The sequence below is a fragment of the Delphinapterus leucas genome, chromosome 6 (genome assembly GCF_059928025.1).
Source record: "Delphinapterus leucas isolate spDelLeu-1000000601 "Yukka" chromosome 6, BTC_Dleu_Yukka2, whole genome shotgun sequence".
NCBI lineage: Eukaryota > Metazoa > Chordata > Mammalia > Artiodactyla > Monodontidae > Delphinapterus > Delphinapterus leucas.
In genome coordinates, this window is record NC_143134.1 from 19802232 (window position 1) to 19822080 (window position 19849).

Here is a 19849-nt window from a genome sequence, read left to right on the forward strand (position 1 = left end):
TTGTGGTACATGACTCTTTTTGAATTATGGTTTTCTCAGGGTATATGCCCAGTAGCGGGATTGCTGGGTCATATGGTAGTTCTATTTTTAGTTTTTTTGAGGAACCTCCATACTGTTCTCCATAGTGGCTGTATCAATTTACATTCCCACCAACAGTGCAAGAGGGTTCCCTTTTCTCCACAACCTCTCCAGCATTTACTGTTTGTAGATTTTTTGATGATGGCCATTCTGACCGGTGTGAGGTGATACCTCATTGTAGTTTTGATTTGCATTTCTCTAATGATTAGTGATGTTGAGCATCCTTTCATGTGTTTGTTGGCCATCTGTATATCTTCTTTGGAGAAATGTCTATTGAGGTCTTCTGCCCATTTTTGGATTGGGTTGTTTGTTTTTTGATATTGAGCTGCATGAGCTGCTTGTATATTTTGGAGATTAATCTTTTGTCAGTTGCTTCGTTTGTAAATATTTTCTCCCATTCTGAGGGTTGTCTTTTCGTCTTGTTTATGGTTTCCTTGGCTGTGCAAAAGCTTTTAAGTTTCATTAGGTCCCATTTGTTTATTTTTGTTTTTACTTCCATTTCTCTAGGAGGTGGGTCAAAAAGGATCTTGCTGTGATGTATGTCATAGAGTGTTCTGCCTATGTTTTCCTCTAAGAGTTTTATAGTATCTGGGTCTTACATTTAGGTCTTTCATCCATTTTGAGTTTATTTAGGTCTTTAATCCATTTTGAGTTTATTTTGCCACACATTAATTTTAAATTAGTCAAATGAATTGGCAAAGTGCCAAACCCCAGCCTGACCCCAATCCTGATGAAATTAATCTTCCCACTTCTGTCTTTGGATTTCCCAAATTCCTAACCCAAGCAAACTACAGTTGTATTCATTAATGCAACATACACTTACTGAAAGTGCCTGTAACCTGCCCCAAATTTCAAAACCAACTAGATTTTTTTTAATTTATGGGCTCATATAGGCTTTTATTCTTCTGTTAATTGTTAATCTGCTAGCATTACGTAACTAAATAACTGCACCTACTAAATTTTCTGAGCACTTATTATGTGTCAAAACTAAGCACGCACATACATTTAATCCTCTGAATAACAAGGCAAGTCTATTAATTACCCCCATTTACAGATAAGAAAACACACAGTAGTTCTCAAATGTTTGTTTCCTTACTTTGGCCTTCCTTTGCCTGTCAAAAACAAACAAACAAAAATCACTTCTTTTACAAAGTTTTCCCCATCTACTCTTGACCCAAATTATTTCTTCTTTGTGCTTCCATACAACCTCCCTCAGGTATAATATGATGGGGGGGAGGTGGTGCTAATACATATGAATAAGAAAGACAAGCACCCCCAAAGAACAACAGACAAAGGACAGGGACAGAATCTACACACTTAAACACACGCAAACAAGTAAGTGGAAAAGATTTTTCTGAATGGTAGTATTGTGCCAGACATTGTCAACAGGTCAGGAAATGGGCACTCCCATTTACTGGTGGACGAAGGGAAACCCAACACCACCTTTCTATGGCAATTTGGTAATACATACCATTAGCCTTAAAAAAAAAGATCACACCTTTTGACTATTATGTTCTACTGCTAGAAATATACCCTAAAGTAATGATAAAATTCTCACAGGGATGTTCATCATAATTTATAATAGCGAAAATCATAAACAAATGAAATGTCCAAATTAAATATACCAGACATCCAATTAAATAACATACAGCCATTTATCTTCTGAAATGTTAACTGGGAAGAAGGCATAATACAAAACTATACGTGTAATGCCAGCTTTGAAAATATACATTCACAGCAGAAAAAGGACTGTACACTGGAAAGATCTATGCCAAAATGTTAATAGACGTTATTTTAAAATGGTGAGGTTATATGTGGTTTTATTTTTTTCACTTACTTATGATGGTTTTGAAGTCAGAAGAAACCAAGGTTCATCCCCTGGCTCCCCCACTTACCAACTGTGTGACCTTGGTCAATTTACTTTATCTAATCCTTGATTTTCTCATCTATAAAATGAAAGTGGTAATACCTATCCTCAGAGATTAAATGAGATAATGCATGCAAAATGCTTACACTAGTAGGCAATCAGCTAAGTTTTGTGAGCTTTTTTTTTTTTTGCGGTACACGGGCCTTCACTGTTGTGGCCTCTCCCGTTGCAGAGCACAGGCTCCGGACGCACAGGCTCTGCGGCCATGGCTCACGGGCCCAGCCGCTCTGCGGCATGTGGGATCTTCCCAGACTGGGGCACGAACCCGTGTCCCCTGCATCGGCAGGCGGACTCTCAACCACTGTGCCCCCAGGGAAGCCCAATGAGCACTTTTTAAAAATATATCAACATTTTATGTTTATATTCAGAAAGTTATTTTTCCTTAAAGAATAAAAATCTGTGACATTAGCAAATTACCACATAGCAAGAATTTGATAAAGCTGTATTCTCATCAACTGAGCAGTATACAAATCAGGACATTTTAGCATTTTAAACAATGTTAACCAAATTCCCAAGAAATTCAACTGAGAATTAGAGATGGTGGATATGTGAACAAAGGGACCTATGTATTTATTGAACAGTCAGAAAGACACAGTAGATAAAAAAATTAGGTCCTTGGGATGTAGCCTACTCTATAACATCTACTATAATCTTAATTAAATAATCACCAAAAAGACCAGGTCACTTCAGACTCTACCAGGAACAGTAAGATTCAATTCCAGAAAGCTCAAGATCTAATTTAATAAGGGGTAAGACACAGACCCCAGGTATCAATGAACCCAAACTGTTATTTTTAAAGACTTTGATATCTCAGACATTAGTAATTATAAATTTTACTTAGCTTTATTGCACACTAATTGCACACCTAGATGCACATCCCAAACATATACAACCTTCTCAGCAACTCTTCAGGCTGAAGATATAGAAATCACAGACCAGTTAAAAAAGAAATTGGTAGCTAAGGGGGCCTACAGACCTTTCCTATCATGGATTTCTGGAATATATTTTCCTACTTTTAAATCTAAAATGATGAACATGCTCCATTAAGTTAAAACATGCAAATATGAAATACTTCTGGAATAACACATAAGAAATTTGTGACAGTATCTCTGGGGACACAGAACCTGGGAGAATGGGGTAAGAGGGAGACATGCTTTCTAGGTATACCTCTTGTACTGTTTGTCTTTACCACTGTATATGTCTGTGTGGGTGTGTTTATATTAAATTCTGGTTAGTAAAATACAAAAATAATTGCCTTATATTTGGTTTGTAAAAAAGATATGCAGACTAGATTTGCTTACTACAGTGGAGAAAGTCAGATGTAGATGTCGTCTGTATGAGAAGTACTACAAAATGAAAGTTTTTTCTTTTGTAAATGGGAGTTTTTAATTGGCTCTAGAAATTTTTTTAAGAAACAGAATCCTACCTTGTCTCTCCTGTTTATTTTTTAGTTTATTTACTATTATTATTTTTTCAAATTCAGTGTACAAGTCAGCAGTTTTTACTGTATTCACAGAATTTTGTGACCATCACCCCTATCTAGTTCCAGAACATTTTCATCACCCCTTAGAGAAACGCTGTACCTGTTGGCAGCCACTCTCCTTACTCCCGCCCTTCACAAGCCCTAGCAACCACTAATTTACTTTCTGTCTCAATATATTTGCCTATTCTGGACATTTCATATATATGGAATCATGTAGTATGTGGATTCTGTGACTAGCTTCTTCACTTAGCATGCTTTCAAAGTTCATCCACGTTGCAGCAGGTATCAGTACTTCGTTCTTTTCTGTGGCTGTTTAATATTCTACCGTATGGCTACATCACCTTTTCTTTATGCATCACCAGGTGACAGACATTTGGTTTGTTTCTACTTTTGGGCTATTACGAATAATGTTGCTATAAACATTCGTGTTCAAGTTTTTGTAGACACAGGTTTTCAGTTCTCTTAGATATATGCCTAGGAGTAGAATTGCTGAGTTACACAGCAAATCGGTGTTTAACTTTTTAAGGAACTGCCAAATTTCAAATGAAGGTTTTGAAACACAGGATACAAAGGAAAGGGACAAAAGGGCTTGTAAACTACCACAAACATTTGCCTGGAGAAATCTCCAGTTATATTCATTAGTAAATTCAACTCATGACCATCTGAAAACACTGAAAGACATATTTATGTCTTAAAAAGACTTGAGACATGCTTAACAAGTATGTGTTAATAACAGAATGCTCCCAGAGTAGAACTGAGCATTCCTGACTTAAAGGACTATAATTCTAACAGTAAAGAAACTTCCAAATAACTTCAATTAGCTCTCACTTTATTTCCATGAGGGCTTGGGCATCAGTTACATAAATAAAATACAACACTTCAAAGTTATAGTGGGGTTTTCATTCTAGTTGGTATTGGATTTTCTTACCATCATAGCTATAAATAACATATACAAACATCTCCATATGCCTTCAACCTACACCCATGACAACTGTCATCTACTTTCACAGAATAAAGGCCCTCCAACTGATAACAGCTTATTTGCAGTTAACTCTTTCAAAAATGTGGAAAATGCTCATGTTATGAGCCCTCAGAATTAACACTACTACTTAATGTTATACACTACTAGTTTCTCTAAAGCATAAATATAGACATCTCATAAAAGAAAAAAAAAGACTTGAGATATATGTGATTCTTTGAGCAACCAAGTATGTGTACTACAACACCATCTCAATGTCAAGCAAAGTCAAGTCAACTTGGAAAAGGAAAATGATTTACTACTCATATCCCAGCATTACCTATAAAAGTTTTACATACGATTAGTCAAGGATCTCCTGGTGACATGAACTGGTTAATACCAAAGGCTACAATGTGTTATGGAGAATGCTTATTGTAATAAAACTGACCTTCCTTAATATACCTAAGTGATGGACTCATGTCTTCTATTTCTCTCACATTCTCCAAAATATTGGGCACTCAAAAATACTTGTTGACTTGTAGATGAATACCTAAGGTCTCACCTTAGCACCATTCCCTATGAGAACCCGAGATTTAGATTTAATCAAATAGTATTTTTTTTTAAGCTGAACCACACAGAAGCAACGTGGGAGCCTAAAAAATAGAACAGTTTTACTAACTCATAATCTTAGATTAACATTGCTCAACTTCTTGGAGCTTCAGTGCCCTTGTGTACAAAATGACAATAATGTCTACCTCAAAGGCTATTGTTAAGAAACGCAACCTTGGTCATTCCTTATCTACGATTTCATTATAAAGAAATGCAATGCAGTTATCAAATTTTCCTATTATGGTGAAGACTTTGCCTAATTAAAGTACACACAAAACAACATACTGTCTTTACTGTTAGTTTTACAGTAACGAAATGTGACTTACAAAATCTATGGGATTTTCTATTTTTAACCAGAAACTGCAAATGAGGTGAAACTTTGGTCAAAAATTTAGATTTTGCCTAATCTTATCCTGAAATAGCCTACAAAATAAAGTAACCCAGTTCTTGTCCTCAAACTGTTAATCTGGAATAACAGACTTGTATCACAGCAGTACCGATCTGTATTCTTTAATATCCTCTAATCTGATACTTCCATGTTCTGCTTAGGGTTCTTCCTGTTCACCTCCAATCACTTACAGAAAGTACTTATAGGATGTTCCTCCCCACAGAACCCCAGCTATATATAAAAAGGCTAGAAGTACACAGTAGCTAAGAGGTGGAAACAAACTAAGTGTCTGTCAAAAGATGAATGGAAAAACAAAATGTGGTATATACATAAAATGAAATCAACCTTAAAAAGGAAGGAAATCCTGTCACATGCTACAACATGGATGAACCTTGAGGATATGAAATAAGCCAGTCACAAAAAGGCAAATACTGTATGATTCCACGTGTATGAGGTATTTGAAGTAGTCAAATTCACAGAAACAGAAGGCACAGTGGTGGATACCAGGGCAGAGGAGAGAATGGGGAGTTGTTGTTTAATGGGTCCAGTATCAGTTTTGCAGGATGAAGTTCTGGAGACCTGTTTCACAGTAATGTGAATACAGCTAGCACTACTGAACTGTACACTTAAAAATGGTCAAGATGGTAAACTTTATGTTTTTGTGTTTTTTTACAATGAAAAAAACATAAAAACATTAGGGAGCTAAAAAGTACTTCACTTAAAGATGTGGTTCTGCTGCTAGACAAAAAGAATTCTTGTCAAGGGGAAAAAAGAAGACTACGAGCAGTCCCTTCCCCACTACCAATTCTTATAACCATTTCTAACATTGCATCCCTACATAAGGAATCTGACAAGAGTTACTGATTGCCTACAACAGCTTGTTTTCTTGAAAATACAGCCTTCCCAATCTATCAGCCAACAGAAAATATTAAAGATTCCTCTTATGCTATCTTAAAAACACATCTACTCCAGGCCCACAAGACTCTCACCTTGTGGTAAACTGGGAAAGAAAAAAAAACAGACAGGGGGAAACACCAAAAAGGTTGTTTTCACTTTCATAGGCAGCTGACCTGAAACTACAACGGCAAGTTCTAAAAAGTAACATTGTTCCAGATTTTCAAATAATTTAAAAAATGTTCCCACCAATCCCTTTTACCTACTTCGGTTTCTCTCTTAATACAGACTACTGAAGAAGAATTTAGATTCCTTCTGAATGAAGTATAAACAAGCAATTACATAAAAATCCAATATACTCTGTAATATTTTTACCCATGGTTAAAGAGACAGCAGTTTTTTAATTAAAAAAAAAATCAAGATGGGAATACACTAAAGCTGTCAGGTCCAGTATCTTAGAAGATTCATCCCTCTAATATTATATCAGTAACAGTAAGTACAAACAAGATTCCTAAGAAAGAATACCCTTTTAATAGTCTAAAAACTATCGTTACCATATAAAATATCCTTGACTCCTCCAACTTAACCATATAGGCATATAATCACAGACAAATTTTTAGATTAAAGCAGAGGTTCTTAAACAGCGTCATTGTTCCATGAACCCCCTTGAACTGGATAAAAGAGATCACTCAAGGACTTCAGAAAAGAAAATTCCAGTTGATATCTGAACATTCAGAGAGAAAGTCAACCTATAGAAACTAAAATTAAAAGAGCCTGACCCTTGGTATAGTGGCACTCAATAATGAATTGCCAGGAATTCCACATATGCCACAGGCAAAGATCTAGATGACATTTTAATCAGCTACAGCTAACATTAACTAAAAATGTCCATATTAATAAAAAATTAGCTATTTTTAAAATAAACTCAATGTTTATTTAAAAATGTTTAAACATGGATGGAAAATTGGTAAAGCTAGTTTTAAAAGTCCTACATACTTTGACGATTTTTTTAAAAGGGTAGAAAAGTAGCCACAAAAAAACCCTGAAAATACTAAGCAATAAATAGTTGATACTGCATTCTTCAAATGGGAAACTCAGCAACTATTTAAATATAGAATTATGCTGCATTTTAAAGTAGCATTTAAAGAAAAACACTGTTCCTTCTGCTTTCCTCCCTTTAGTGGTTAAGGGTTGAAAATAGTTACCATGCCAATTCTGTGACTTTCTTACAAGAAAAAAGTAACACATCAAACCACTACATGTCGGGTTCAAAATAAAACACAATGTCAAGGGCACCAACTCATTTCTAATGACCAGGCAGCCAACCCAGAAATGGCACTAGACTAGGCTTTAAGGAATTTAGTATTCCTACGTTAAGTATTAATGATAGCTGGACCTCAGCAGAGATAGTGGGAAAAACCCTGAAAAACTGAAGGCAGATTTAATTTGGTACCTAAAGAACAGCAAGGGAGTAAGTAGGCTGAAACAATCTGAAGTCATAGGAAAGCTTTAAATACACATGCACAAAAGCAGCACTTTATGATTCTTTCTGATCATTTATAGTTCATGATTTTTTTTTGTTTGTTTGCGGTACGCGGGCCTCTCACTGCCGTGACCTCTCCCGTTGCGGAGCACAGGCTCCGGACGCGCAGGCTCAGCGGCCATGGTTCACGGTCCTAGCCGCTTCGCGGTATGTGGGATCTTCCCGGACCGGGGCATGAACCTGCGTCCCCTGCATTGGCAGGCAGACTCCCAACCACTGCGCCACCAGGGAAGCCCCCATAAGATTCTTTTAAAGCAACAGAACAATGAAATTAACAGACTAAGCCCACAGTTGTGAGGTATTTCTGGATGGCAGGATTTCCTTATACTATTAAAATCTGAAGACCCCAAAGATATTTTAAATTTTCAAATACTTACTTATTTAAATATGTAATAAGCAGGGACTTCTCTGGTGGCACAGTGGTTGAGAAGCCGCCTGCCAATGCAGGGGACACGGGTTCGATCCCTGGTTCGGGAGGATCCCACATGCCCCAGAGCAACTAAGCCCATGCGCCACAACTACTGAAGCCTGGGCGCCCTAGAGCCCACATGTGGCAACTACTGAAGCCCGCATGCCTAGAGCCCATGCTCCACAACAAGAGAAGCCACTGCAGTGAGAAGCCCATGCACCACAACGAAGAGTAGCCCCCACTCGCCGCAACTAGAGAAAAGCCCACGTGCAGCAACGAAGACCGAAAGCAGCCAAAAAATAAGAATGTAATAAAAAGCCCTACACATTAACAAAAAAGTTATAAAAAGAAAAAAAGAGACTATTGCCCCCCCCCAAAAATCAGTGAGAAGAACGGCATTGTTTTACATTGCTGCAAATCTTTTTAATGTCTGACTTAACAGAAGATGCTGAGGTTCTCTTAATTGCTTCTGCGTTCAACATACTACACTATGTTGTGTAGGTTAAATATATGAAGAAATCCAGTCTTAGGTATGTAGTTGGGAAGGGAGGAATAGTTTCCTTTTTTTTTTTAAATAGATGTTGACTTTTTTTTTTTAAGCTTTATTTATTAAATTTTATTTATTTTTGGCTGTGTTGGGGCTTAGTTGCAGCATGTGGGATCTTCCATTGCAGCACACAGCCTTCTCTGTAGTTGTGGCATGCGGGTTTTCTCTTCTCTAGTTGTGGCGCACAGGCACCAGGGCGCGTGGGCTCCGTAGTTTGCAGCACACAGGCTCTAGTTGAGGCTCGCTAGCTCAGTAGTTCTGGCGCAAGGGCTTAGTTGCCCCGAGGCATGTGGGATCTTAGTTCCCTGACCAGGGATCAACCTGTGTCCCCTGCATTGTAAGGCAGATTCTTTACCACTGGACCACCAGGAAAGTCCTGGGAGGAATAGTTTAATAGGCTTTTCAGGTAGTTACAGATATCTCTTTGATACTACAGCAAAACTCAACACGTGATAGTTTCTTAAAGGTTTGTGGAGTCTGAAACCATATCAGTTGTCTGTTATATTAGAATCCAATGCTCTATCTTGCACTTTTACTTATGCATAACTTTTTAACATCACAAGCACTGGCCATTCAGTTATGCAGATTTTCCAAATGTTGATACATTTCATTACACAGTATTAAAAATCACAATCATTAATATTACTACTGATCTCATCTGAAATATCTGTAAGTATTCAGAAGTTATCAAGCTCAGGAGATACACGTTTTCCAAAACTTTGAGTTTTGCTTGAAAGCTCAGATTTTATCACGGGCAACAAATACTGTCCATTGAGGTAACCGATTCACCGTTCATTTGAGAAAATGTCTGCCAAATATACAAGCCTGAGTAGTTTGTCAGTAGCTCCTTCTAGTAAAAATAATGTTCCATGAAAAGAGCAACTACTTCAGCTTGAAACAAATAATTGCACCCATACTTTTCCTTCAACCACTGTACTCTGGTGTATAACAGAATGCTATAAGTGTACTTTCCATTCTGTCACACAGAATGTTCAACACACATGTACTGAAGAGTCAAGACTTTCAATAGCAGAGACTTGACAAAATTAATTTTTACTGTTTCATCAAAGACATTACGTAAAACTGGCATTTTAAAACTGCTGGTACATGGCAATGAAGATTACCATGACTACTGGTACCATTTGGTGCCAAGGCCTTGATACATGCTAAGATGCCTGCAGATTTACCAACCCTTGCTTTTGTACCATTGGTGCAAATGTCAACACAGTGAAAAAGGCAAATATCATCATGAAAATAGTTTCAACTTCAGAGACGTTCTGACACAATTGAGGGGTTGCCAGACCACACGTCAAAATGGAATAAATGATCGCTGTTTTGACAGTGGTTACAGACCCCCTGTGACCAGAAAAATGCACCTACGTACAAGCACACACATTACAACTTTACATACATCAGAAGGTTCAAAAATCCCTTATCAAATGTCCTAGCTTAAGAATTCCATTAGCAGAAGATTGAGTAAATCTCCAAGTTGGATTTAATTACTTCAAAACAACAATAATCTGCTTGGCATTACAAATAAACTCTAAACAAGTCACATTCCAACAACCTCAAACACCTTCACCTAAACTAAAAGAAGCAGTTCAAGTTTTTAAATAAATAAAACTACATTAGGGAAATTTAAAGGTTTGAGGTAAGAATCCCAGCTCTACCACCTGCTCAAGGATACAGTTAGTAAACTAGCCTTCCTAGCCGAGTTTCCTGTCTCTATGGAAAATCAACAGCATCTATTTATTTCAAAGATTAATAACAATATCAATAAAGCACCTAAAACAGTACCTGGCACATAACTGAGAAATCTAATTTATATATTACCAGACTTTACTTCTCTTTCCTTCTACTAAGGAAGCAACTTGCAGACCTTTGATTACTCAATTTTAATTTCCATTATCACCTAAGAGAAGGGAAAAGAGACTGTAATTGAGAATATTAGCTAAAACATCTATCTCCAACCCTTTAATTTTCCTATTTAACAGCATAAGAAGCTTAAAATAAAGTTTACCTTTCTTCCTGCAACTCAACTAGGCAAATATAGATGTATAAATACGTAATATATGGTAATCTTTTTACTGATTTAATAAAATTAATTCTTTCCTTCAGTCTCTCATCATTCTGCTTATTCCACAATTTTCAAAAATTTTAAAATATAGTTCACTAAAAGAGAGTACTAAAAAATACCTAAGTGTAATTTTTGGTTTATTTTAGTAACCTGAGACAAAATGCCATTATCTCTTGTAATTTTTTTTTTTTTTTACCAATAAAGGGGTAAGAAAAAATTTTTAGCATCTTAAAAGAAAACAAGGATACTGCCTAATACTAGATAAATATGATCATTCATGTTATTTAATGGGCGAAGTTACACTACTTTAAGTGATGGTACTGCATTAGTACCAGACTTCTGTCAGCAGTAATGCTAGTGCTGAGAGAAAGAAGTGTGACATGTGAAACAAGGTAAGAATGTTAACTAATACCTTTGCTATGAGTCATTACGTTTTGGAATACAGCTGATGTGCCAATATTCTGAAATTTGCAAAAAATGGGGTTCTACTATTTTCTTCTACAAATTGACCCTAGTGCCTAAATCGAACATGCATACTACTCTAAGAAACACAGAACACAAATGATCTTAAAATCTATTTATATTGTAGCATAAAACATACTGAATGGATTTAAAGCCCTCAAATTTTGTGTGATACCCCAAAGATTATTTGCTTCTCAAATTTTATTTATGTCCTTATTCGGGGAGTATTTAGATTCTCCCAATGAAAGTTTTTTTTTCCAAGAACCAGTCCGCAAGTCTAAGTCCAAAAATAAACAGGAAGCAGTGTTGAAAAAGATGCAATACATTTGGATCCAAGTTTCACTGACTTCATGTAATAAAATCATACCCTAAAATAATATCCTATGAAAGAAAGTTTAAGAATGTCAAATATGGAGATGAGGAAAATTATATTTACATTAATTAATGAAAATAATAAAAATTTATTATTTAATACTTAATATTAAATAGTGAAAATTTGCATTAAAATAATTAAAATAACCATATTGGTTAATTTTTCCTTATCTTTCACCCAAAATTACACACTTCAGATTATCCATGTGTATTTGAATTTTTAATAATTTTATTTTCACAAGTAAAATTTGAACAAATTATCAGAATTGCTACTGCAAAAAATCATGAGGAAAAACTCCTTACTGTTTCACATTAAAATGATGAACTTGGTTTTCTAGTTTGTTGAATCTAGATTTTAAAAACAAAACCAATAATATCTCTATTAGTAAATAACAAAGAACTGGGAAGGAGTCAAGTCATGCAAGTTATAAATGGGACAGCACTGGCCACATGTTGATGTTGGGTGATGGGAGCTCATTATACTATTCCATCTTCTTCCTGTAATGTTCAAAATCTCCATAATCAAGTTTTTTAAAAAATTCAAAAAGAACTAGCCAAATTTAAAAACAGGCAATTATTAGCTTCAGGGAAAATGAAGGGATGCACAAGAAATGAGCAACACTACAGTGTAGTACCGGCTCAGTAGAGAATATCTGCATTCTTGTAACAATGTAAGCACTGACTTCTAATTTAACCACAACATGTGATGTAACGCTGGGGCAAACGCACAAAAACGTCAACAGCTTAATCTTCATCTACCATGGAAGGAAGTCAATTGAAAATGTCTAAAATTGAAAGAAATAGAAATATAATTTTATTCACAAAAAATGTAATTAAGCCCAAGGGAAACAGCTAGAAGAAGGGTTCAACATACTTGCCTTTAGGAGAAGGGCTAAGGAGGATTAGGGAGTGAGTGTGGAAGGGATTGCCATTTTTCATTCTAAACCCTTTAGTATAGTATGGGATTTTTTAAAAACGTTTTTCATTGTGAAGTCTAACAAATATAGAAAATCAAAATCAAAACAACAATCTTCAGGTTAATCAGTTATTACAAACATCTGTACAACCACCATCCAGGTCAATTTGCCACCCCATGAGCCTTCCCAGAACCCCTGGCAATCACAACTGCCTATCACTGCTTAACGATAACCACTGTCCTGGCTTTTATAGTTAATTACTTTGTAGCTATTCTTTATAAAGTTTTACCAGCTTCATATGTGTCTCTAAATCTATGGTTTAATTCTAAATGTTTTTGAACTTTATATCTGTGGAATCAAAGAATATGTATAAAACATACACATACCATTTTCCTCACTTTGGCTGATGAGAAGTTTTTAATAGCCTTTAAAGACAATTGCCCAGTTTCCTCATTCTCCTACTCTCCCTTACTCATCATAAATATTCAAGTAATAACAATAGCTAAACCCTTATTATGTGCTGGGTTTCTGTTTTAGGAATATTAACTCATTTAATCATCAAAACAAAATCCTAAGACAAGTTTTACTGTCATCCTCATTTTACAGAGGGGGAAAACAGGCACAAAGAGGTTGAGTTAACTTGCCCAAGATCACACAGCTAGTAGGTGGCTGGGCAGGATTCAAAACATGGACTTTGTGCTCTGACCTACCTTCTCATGGGAGAATAGCTATCAATAAAGGAAAAACTAAAAGTACAGGATATGATAAAATGTTATTACTGTTAACTATGAAGGTTAAAATAAAAACTACATGAGAATGATTTTAGTGCCTCATCCTTCTCCCAAACAATTAGCTACATCAAAGGTAAACTACTTAAAGTGCCTGAAGAGCCGTGTGTGCATAGAATAAGTACCCCAACACAGGCTGTAACTGTCCTGAAGGGCTTACGTGGGCCAAAAGACAATGAGAGTATCTGATCAAATGTCAAAATTCTGTCTTAGTTCTGTAATGTTATTTAAGGAAAAATTCTGAGCCTTGAGTAACTAAGTCCACTGTCTTATTTTTAAATTAAGGCCCCCAGAAAGTCTAACATCTCAAACAATTTAACTTACCAGTAATAATAATGTGGGGCTGTCTCTTTTCTAAGACATCTTTGAGAGTTAACAAGATTAACAGTACAAGAACAACTGAAATCACCTAATCCAGTTCTGTTTTCTTAAGGCTAAGCATACTGGAACTCAGAGGAGTACTTACCCGAAGTGACATATACTAGTCTGTCGCTAGGATAGAAACCCAAGGTCTCCTCGCTTCTTTCTACTACACGGCTATATACCATCAGTCCACTTACAAAGCTGCCAAGTCAATAAATTCATGATTGCCAAAAGTATGTCTCAGTCATGCTACCTTTCACCCATACTTGTCCCCCTTCATAACCTCATTATAGTAAATTTTCTTCCTCCATTCAATAAATACTGGATACCTACTGTGTTCCAGGCTTTCTCTTAAGCATAGCAGTTTATATATAGAATGTCCCACATACAGCTTACAGTACAACAGTAGAGGTTTGGGGTACTAATACTATAAATACAAAGTGCTACGAAGGTAGATTCTTAAAATACTCCCAAAAAAGGGAGATGAGTAAAAGGGTTACAGGCATGACCTGAAGGATAAGAATGATTCTGATAAGAGAACTGTGGCAGGAGTATCAGGCCTTCCAAGGTAGGAACAGCAAAAAAAAAAAAAAAAAATCACGAAGTCCCAAAGTAAGAGTGTACAGGACTTGTGTGAAGAACTGTATCCATTTAGCTGGATCGTAAACCACACTAGCAAATAAACTTAGAGAAGTAGGGGCCATACCAGTGAGAAGTCTCACATTCTATACTAAAATATCTGAATGTAATTCATAAGCCTGTGGATACAGTGACCACTAAAGATTTCTGAGGAAAATAAAACTGGGACGGCATTTAAGATTAACTTAGAAGCAAAACGTGACAAGAAGCAGGGAATCATTTAGGAAGTTAGAGCAATCCTGATGAGAGATACTGAGAACCTTAACCAAGGTAAAAGTGGGTATGGAAAGAAGATTAAAGCATTACAGAAGTAAAAAGAGTATGCCATGACAGCTGAATACATGTAGGAGGGGAAAGACAATTTGGTGCCTTTGATGGAAAAGAACTTAGGATGTACTGTTAACAGAAAACAGGCAAGCTAAACTAAAGGTTGAGCCAGATGTAACCCATTTAGAGACTATAATCTAAACCAAGGGGGAAATGTATTAATCTTACTTTATTTCAGAAAAGTAAACCTTCTCTTAGTAAAATAAACATAATAGACTATGATATGCAAACTACAGTATGCAAAAAACCCAAATTAAAGCTGCATAATTTGAAAATTGGGTGCTTTTTATACTTATTGCATTTGTATAGACATAGGTACTAGAATAAATCATGTTTCTATTAAAATATACATACCAAGCTTCAGCATAAGATACTAGGAATGTGCTGTATGTTAAAAGTAATATTTAACAACCACAGATGAAAATTATTTAATGAATCAGTTGCAAAATGCAGTTACTAAATATTAGCAGAAGAAAATTACCACTGATCCATCATACATGTCACAAGCTATCATTTGGTTCAGTTAAGTTTGGAATCATCAATTTCTTCTGATTAAATCAAATGCATGTGGTCTTTGCCTGTTTAACAGTGAACTACGCACAGGGTTTGTATTCTAGACACCTTGGAGCCCTAGTGCTCAGCATTTAGGAGGCCCCTAGAAGATCTTTGATAAAGGGAATAAATGGACATCAACAAAGGAATGTTTTTCAAGTATACAGCACTTTTATAACTTGGCGAGTATTACACAACAGCACAGAACTAATGATCCAATATCTGAGTACCTACTGTTCAATAGGTAATGGAATTACAAAATGAGTAACACATGACTCCTCCCTTCAACTTAGGATTTATCTCTCTGAACAAGCCAAACACCACAGGCTTCATCAGAAGACCCTGATTTACACTATTTGTATGACCATCAGTGAATCTCTTAACTGCTTTAAGCTTCCAGTTTCTCATCTGAAAAACAGATGAGGATTCAATAGAAAGAAATGTGAGAGTGCTCTGTATCAGAAGTACAATGTATGCCAGTTGGCTCCCCACACAATTCAGCAAACTGATCAGGTACTTAATTAAGAATGACATTGAGGACTTCCCTGGTGGCACAGTGGTGAAGAATCCACCTGCCAATGTAGGAGACACGGGTTCGAGCCCTGGTCCGGCAACACCCCACATGCCGTGGGGAACTAAGCCCGTGCGCTACAACTACTGAGCCTGCGCTCTAGAGCCTGCGAGCCACAACTACTGAGCCCGCGTGCCACAACTACTGAAGCCCGCGGGCCTAGAGCCCGTGCTCCACAACAAGAGAAGCCACCACAATGAGAAGCCTGCGCACCGCAACGAAGAGTAGCCCCCGCTCGCCACAACTAGAGAAAACCCGTGCGCAGCAACGAAGACCCAACGCAGCCAAAATTTTAAAAATATAAATTTTAAAATTAAAAAAAAAAAACAAAAACGAATAACACTGACACAAGCAAATCCAAGCATTCAACTGGCTCAACACAAGGCCATCATCCTACCGTGGCCTTGGAAAAACCCTCAAAACAAACAGTACACTGACCGTAAGTCAGAAATAGGATCTTATTATGAGGACAACACATTCTAGAGACAGATAATTTATAAATTTTCACTAGACAAATTTTTGAAAATTAAAAGTACATATTTTATCTGAGTATTAGAAAATTCCTACTGTAATTCAAACACACAATACTATTAAAATTCAAACTTTAATATTTCTGAACAATGAAATAATAAAACTACTTTATTGAATATAATGTCTCCTCCATCTCAAGACTTCCTCCATCTAAGACCATCTCAAATGAATGCAAAATCCTAAAGTTTCAAAACTAGAATTTTGAAATACACTAATAAACAAATCTGGGGGAAAACTAAAGCCCTTCCACTGATCAAATCCAGCTTCAAAATACACAACAATAAGCTCTCCAGAAGACATGCTATATATCTATAACACCGTTATTTTCTTATCCACCTAAGTTAATCTTTATAAGACGATTAAATGCATTATTTCTTCACAGAATATGCCAATCAACACCACACTCTCATAGTAGGCAAGTGCAAAAAAACTAAAAATCTCCCCTCAAAAATGGAAGATGCTATCAAGAATATTTCTGAGCTAAATATGGATGGCACCTATTTCAACTAAATTATCTAAAAGCAGTGTACAACCATGAAAATGCATCACCATTTATTTGTACGTGAAATTTACACAGCAAGGACACCTTTACCGCATGGACCTTAGATTTTTCTTGTGACGGTTTTATATATATCATCATCTAGTGCTCCTTATTTTATTCAGGAAAAAATAATAATAAAACACGGCATAAGTAATAAAAGATTTAAGATTATCTTCCAGAAAGGTGACTTTTAAAACTGTTCTTTCCCTGCTTGGACAACAAACATAAAATGTTCTTAAACTAGAACAGACTCAGCTGAAAGGAAATCCTTCAGCAACAGAGATTTTGGAAAGATTCTATATCCAAATTCTGCATTATTAAATGCTTTCTTACCTTCTGCTACATCATCATCTACTGCTCCTTTCACCTGAGAAAAACACCACTGAATATCATTCCCTCCTCCAGCTCCTGGAAAAAGAAAACATACCAATTAAAACTGAGTCCTACTCATGTTTACTCTCATAAACAGAGATGGCATCCATAGTTGGCATGATACTAACAGCCTGGTACTGCCCACACATACAACCACCACCCCACAGCACTAATTTGGAAAAAGGTTAGTCCCCAATAGTTGGTATTGCATCAAAAAAGAGAGAGAGATTCCAGGTCTGAAATATTTAAAGGCCATGTACTATCGTTACCACTGTACATCAGTTCAAAAGTTCCCTTCCATTTTCCCTTCCCCTCAAACACAGTAAAAGCCTTACTTCAAGCAAGACCTACCAGAAAAAAGTAAATACCGAAAGTTAAAGAGTTTTCCTTTAAGGCTACAAAAGGCTGCAGGAGAGTTAATAAGGTTAAGCTACCATAAAACACGGAACGAAGAGAAAACTTCAGGAACATTACTGCCTGGGTGAGGAGCGATGATTCATATGAACCCTATCACCACAGCGCACATACAGCAAACACAACCTCACCACCCATTTCTTTGCAGTTCATTACCAGCAAATCACTGGCTCCAGAGAGGAAAAGAAACTGAATTGAATGTTGGTGAAGAGATTGCCAAAAGGAAGCTTGGTTTGCCTCCCTTCACCTAATCCGTCAGAATCCAAAGGACCTGGCAAAGAATTAATTTCGCTCATTTGTCATCATCTTGTGCAGAACAATTTTAATTTCACTTAATCATTCAACAAGGCCAAAAAGCAACTTATGCATAGCAAACCCTAAGTCAATCCAATATGTTAACTTTTTTACGGGTTTAATTATCTATCTAAATATTGATAAAAGCACGGAAAACTGGTTTAGTCCCTGAATGTTTCCATTTCACTGCCAAGCAGGGAGGGGGCAATGTCCAGGATCTATGGAGAAAGAAACTGAATCTAGATCTAGGACTGATTCTACTAGATGAAGGAAGATATTCAGCAACACCAAAATATACAAAAATAATCCTCGAAGCAATTACCTTTCTCTTCCTTCACCTCCGTTCCTTGCTAAATATTCCAACCTGGTTTTCTCTCTGCATCTCCCCCCCTCCGCCCCAAGCTTTTACCTAAATCTCTCTCCTCTTGGCTATTTATATCTCTGAGCTCCACAACTATTTTAACTAACTCCATGAAACCCTTTTGGGAAAAGGACATCTGCACAAAAGCTAACATGCAAAACGGAAAGTTAAAATTACATTTTTCACGCAACTCGCTGTATTAGAGGCCTTGCACTCTTTGGACCTAAAGGGTAAAAAAAAACGAAAGGGAGATGGTTCCAGACAAAAAAAAAAATTCAGGCTTACAGTCTCAAAAATATACGTACCCACAGTGGAAAGAAATACACGTTATGTCCCCATTGTATCTCAACTTATAAAGCACTCTTCCTTCTCAGTGCAAAATATATTTATTTGTAGGAACACCCAAAAAGGTTTGCAGCAGGGAGAAACAGAGGAACTAAAGGAAGGAAGAGCCGCAGAAAAGCCCCCTGTGGGGGGGCGGGGGCGGAGGTTCCACCGGGCTCCCAAGCGCAGGGACGAATCGGCACTCGCCCCTACCCCGCCCCACCCACGCCTTACCCCTCAGCTCGCCGGCACACACCCCACCCCCACCCATGCCCAGGCTCCAGCCGTCCTGTTCAAAGCCATTTCGATACCACAGCGACCACTCGCCTCTCCAGAACCCGCCCCACCCCCACCCCAGCCCACTTGACCAATTCCCTGAAATCCCAGGGGTGCCCCGTGGCTCTCCGAGAGGCGCAAGCAGTCGCTAGGGGGTGATGGAGGGAGGAGGAAGGAAGCGGTGCCTTGTCAGTGGAGAGGGTGATTTCTCCTTTACCTGCCATGTTGCGCTGCAAATGGTGACCCTGCTGGGTTCCTCGGGGTCTCCGCTTCCTGAACTCACCCCCCTCACCTGGGGATGGGGGGGTAGAGAGGGCGGATGGCGGCGGATGGCACCTGTGGGGGGAGGGGGCGGGGGTCGGGGAAGAAGGAAGGAGGGGCTGGCAAACCAGCCGGCGGGATGGTGGATTTCACTCTTGGTCTTCCCCACTCTTGCTCTTTCTCCAGCGGCGGCGGCGGCGGCTACGACAGCGACGGCGGCGGCGGCAGCGGCAGGGCAGGCGACTCCACTTTCAAAATGGCGCCGGCTGGCCTGGCCAGTGACGTCACCAGGAGGGCGGAGCCGCAGGCCTGGGCCGGAGGGGCGGGGCGGGGCGAGGGCTGGAGCGAGGAGCGGAGGGGGAGGGGCGGGGAGCGGCCCGGCGGGCTCCTGGCCCCGCCCCTTCCCGCCTAGCCCCGCCCCTTCCCGCGTCGCCCCGCCTGCTGCGTCCCCTCCGGCCTGGCCCAGGCCCTCCCTGTCTCAGGCGGTTCCCCCTCTGCCCGCCCTGCCAGTCCCAGTCCGAGGTCCTGCTGCACATCGGTGCCCACACCGTCGCGCCAGTGCCTGGACTCT

At 38.2% G+C, this 19849-nt stretch overlaps 1 protein-coding gene across 7 annotated transcripts in view; it reads right to left on the reverse strand.

Moving 5' to 3' along the window:
- Positions 1-19550, reverse strand: part of PPP2R2A (protein phosphatase 2 regulatory subunit Balpha) — an 82966-nt gene extending 63416 nt beyond the window's left edge. The window contains exons 1-3 of one of the 7 annotated variants that reach the window (XM_089912786.1): positions 19235-19549; positions 18595-18640; positions 17310-17384 (exon numbers count right to left, since the gene is read on the reverse strand). Coding sequence is in view for 4 of the 7 variants with exons in the window: in XM_089912784.1 (XP_089768910.1) it covers positions 17310-17384; positions 17783-17819 (112 nt within the window). In the remaining 3 variants the exon portion in view is untranslated. Of the gene's footprint in view, positions 1-17309; positions 17385-17699; positions 18563-18594; positions 18641-18722; positions 18918-19234 lie in introns of those variants that run through there. The other 6 variants (XM_022595024.3, XM_089912787.1, XM_089912784.1 and 3 more) reach the window with 6 other exon arrangements.
- Positions 19551-19849: the final 299 nt, after the last annotated feature.